This window comes from Pyrgilauda ruficollis, unplaced genomic scaffold (assembly GCF_017590135.1).
Source record: "Pyrgilauda ruficollis isolate IOZ18807 unplaced genomic scaffold, ASM1759013v1 scaffold5501, whole genome shotgun sequence".
In the NCBI taxonomy this organism is placed as follows: domain Eukaryota; kingdom Metazoa; phylum Chordata; class Aves; order Passeriformes; family Passeridae; genus Pyrgilauda; species Pyrgilauda ruficollis.
Window position 1 is genome coordinate 1 of NW_024527158.1, and position 1,026 is coordinate 1,026.

The window sequence follows — 1,026 nt, forward strand, 5'->3', positions numbered from 1 at the left end:
TTTTTTTTTTTTCTCTTTCTTAGAGCTGAAAGACTCTCTGTCTCGTATGGGATCTGATCTGAAGCAGGGCTTTATTAGCTCTTTGAAGAGTGCGTGGCAGACCCTTAATGAGTTTGCACGTGCTCATACATCTTCAACCCAGCTGCAAGCAGAGCTGGAGAAAGTAGCTAACCAAATTAAAGAGGAGGAAGAAAAGCAAGTGGTGGAAGGTACATGGACACATTATTGGTTTTTCTGTAGCTTACTTGTCTCAAATAAGTTGACACTTGAGTGTCTCAGTGACTGTTTGCTATTGATTTTCCTGACCCTGTTAAAGAGGTTTCTGCTAAATGTCAGGTTCCCGCCAAAGCTGCTCTGTCACTCTCCTCCTCAGCTGGGTATGGGAGAGAAATTACAATGAAAGCTTTGTGGGTTGGAGTGAGTTCAGGGAGAAATCACTCAGCAGTTACTTGTTAAGAAAACTGTTTAAACTGTTAGGAGAGAAGTAAGCCTATAGTTCAGTACCCTTTCTGAATCGTGCTGGGCAGTTCAGGTTATTATTGTCTTATCACAAACACTTGGAAATTACAGCGAAAAAATGGGTAATATTGCTTAATTATAGTCAAGCAGGCTGTGCTTGAAAATAGTTTAAATGTGAAACTCTTTGATTTTAGCTGAGAAGATCACTGAAAGTCCAGACCCTCCAAAAGACGAAGATGTTTCAGTGAAGGTTGGGATGCTGAATGGAGGGCGTCGCATTGATTATGTTCTACAAGAGAAACCAATAGAAAGCTTCAATGAGTACCTGTTTGCTTTGCAGAGTCACCTGTGCTACTGGTAAGGGGAGATATCTGTGATTCCAGAAATTGTGCTTAGGGGACACAGTATATGTGATTGTCCAGGAGTGTCAGACTCAGGATGTAGTGCTTGCATGTCACTATTTGATAATCCTATTTCAAAGGAAAATTCTCTGTTAGCACACAGTGAACAAATCTGCAATAATAATATTGGCAATAATATTGCAAATTTGCAATATTATATATAATA

The 1,026-nt window shown here is 39.8% G+C and overlaps 1 protein-coding gene across 1 annotated transcript; it reads left to right on the top strand.

Moving 5' to 3' along the window:
• Positions 1-19: 19 nt before the first annotated feature.
• LOC121361035 (SEC23-interacting protein-like) lies at positions 20-873 on the top strand (the record flags this gene model as incomplete). The annotated part of the gene is made up of 2 exons (XM_041481337.1): positions 20-209; positions 654-873. Coding segments are annotated over 2 exons (357 nt in total), but the record flags the coding sequence as incomplete, so codon positions are not given.
• Positions 874-1,026: the final 153 nt, after the last annotated feature.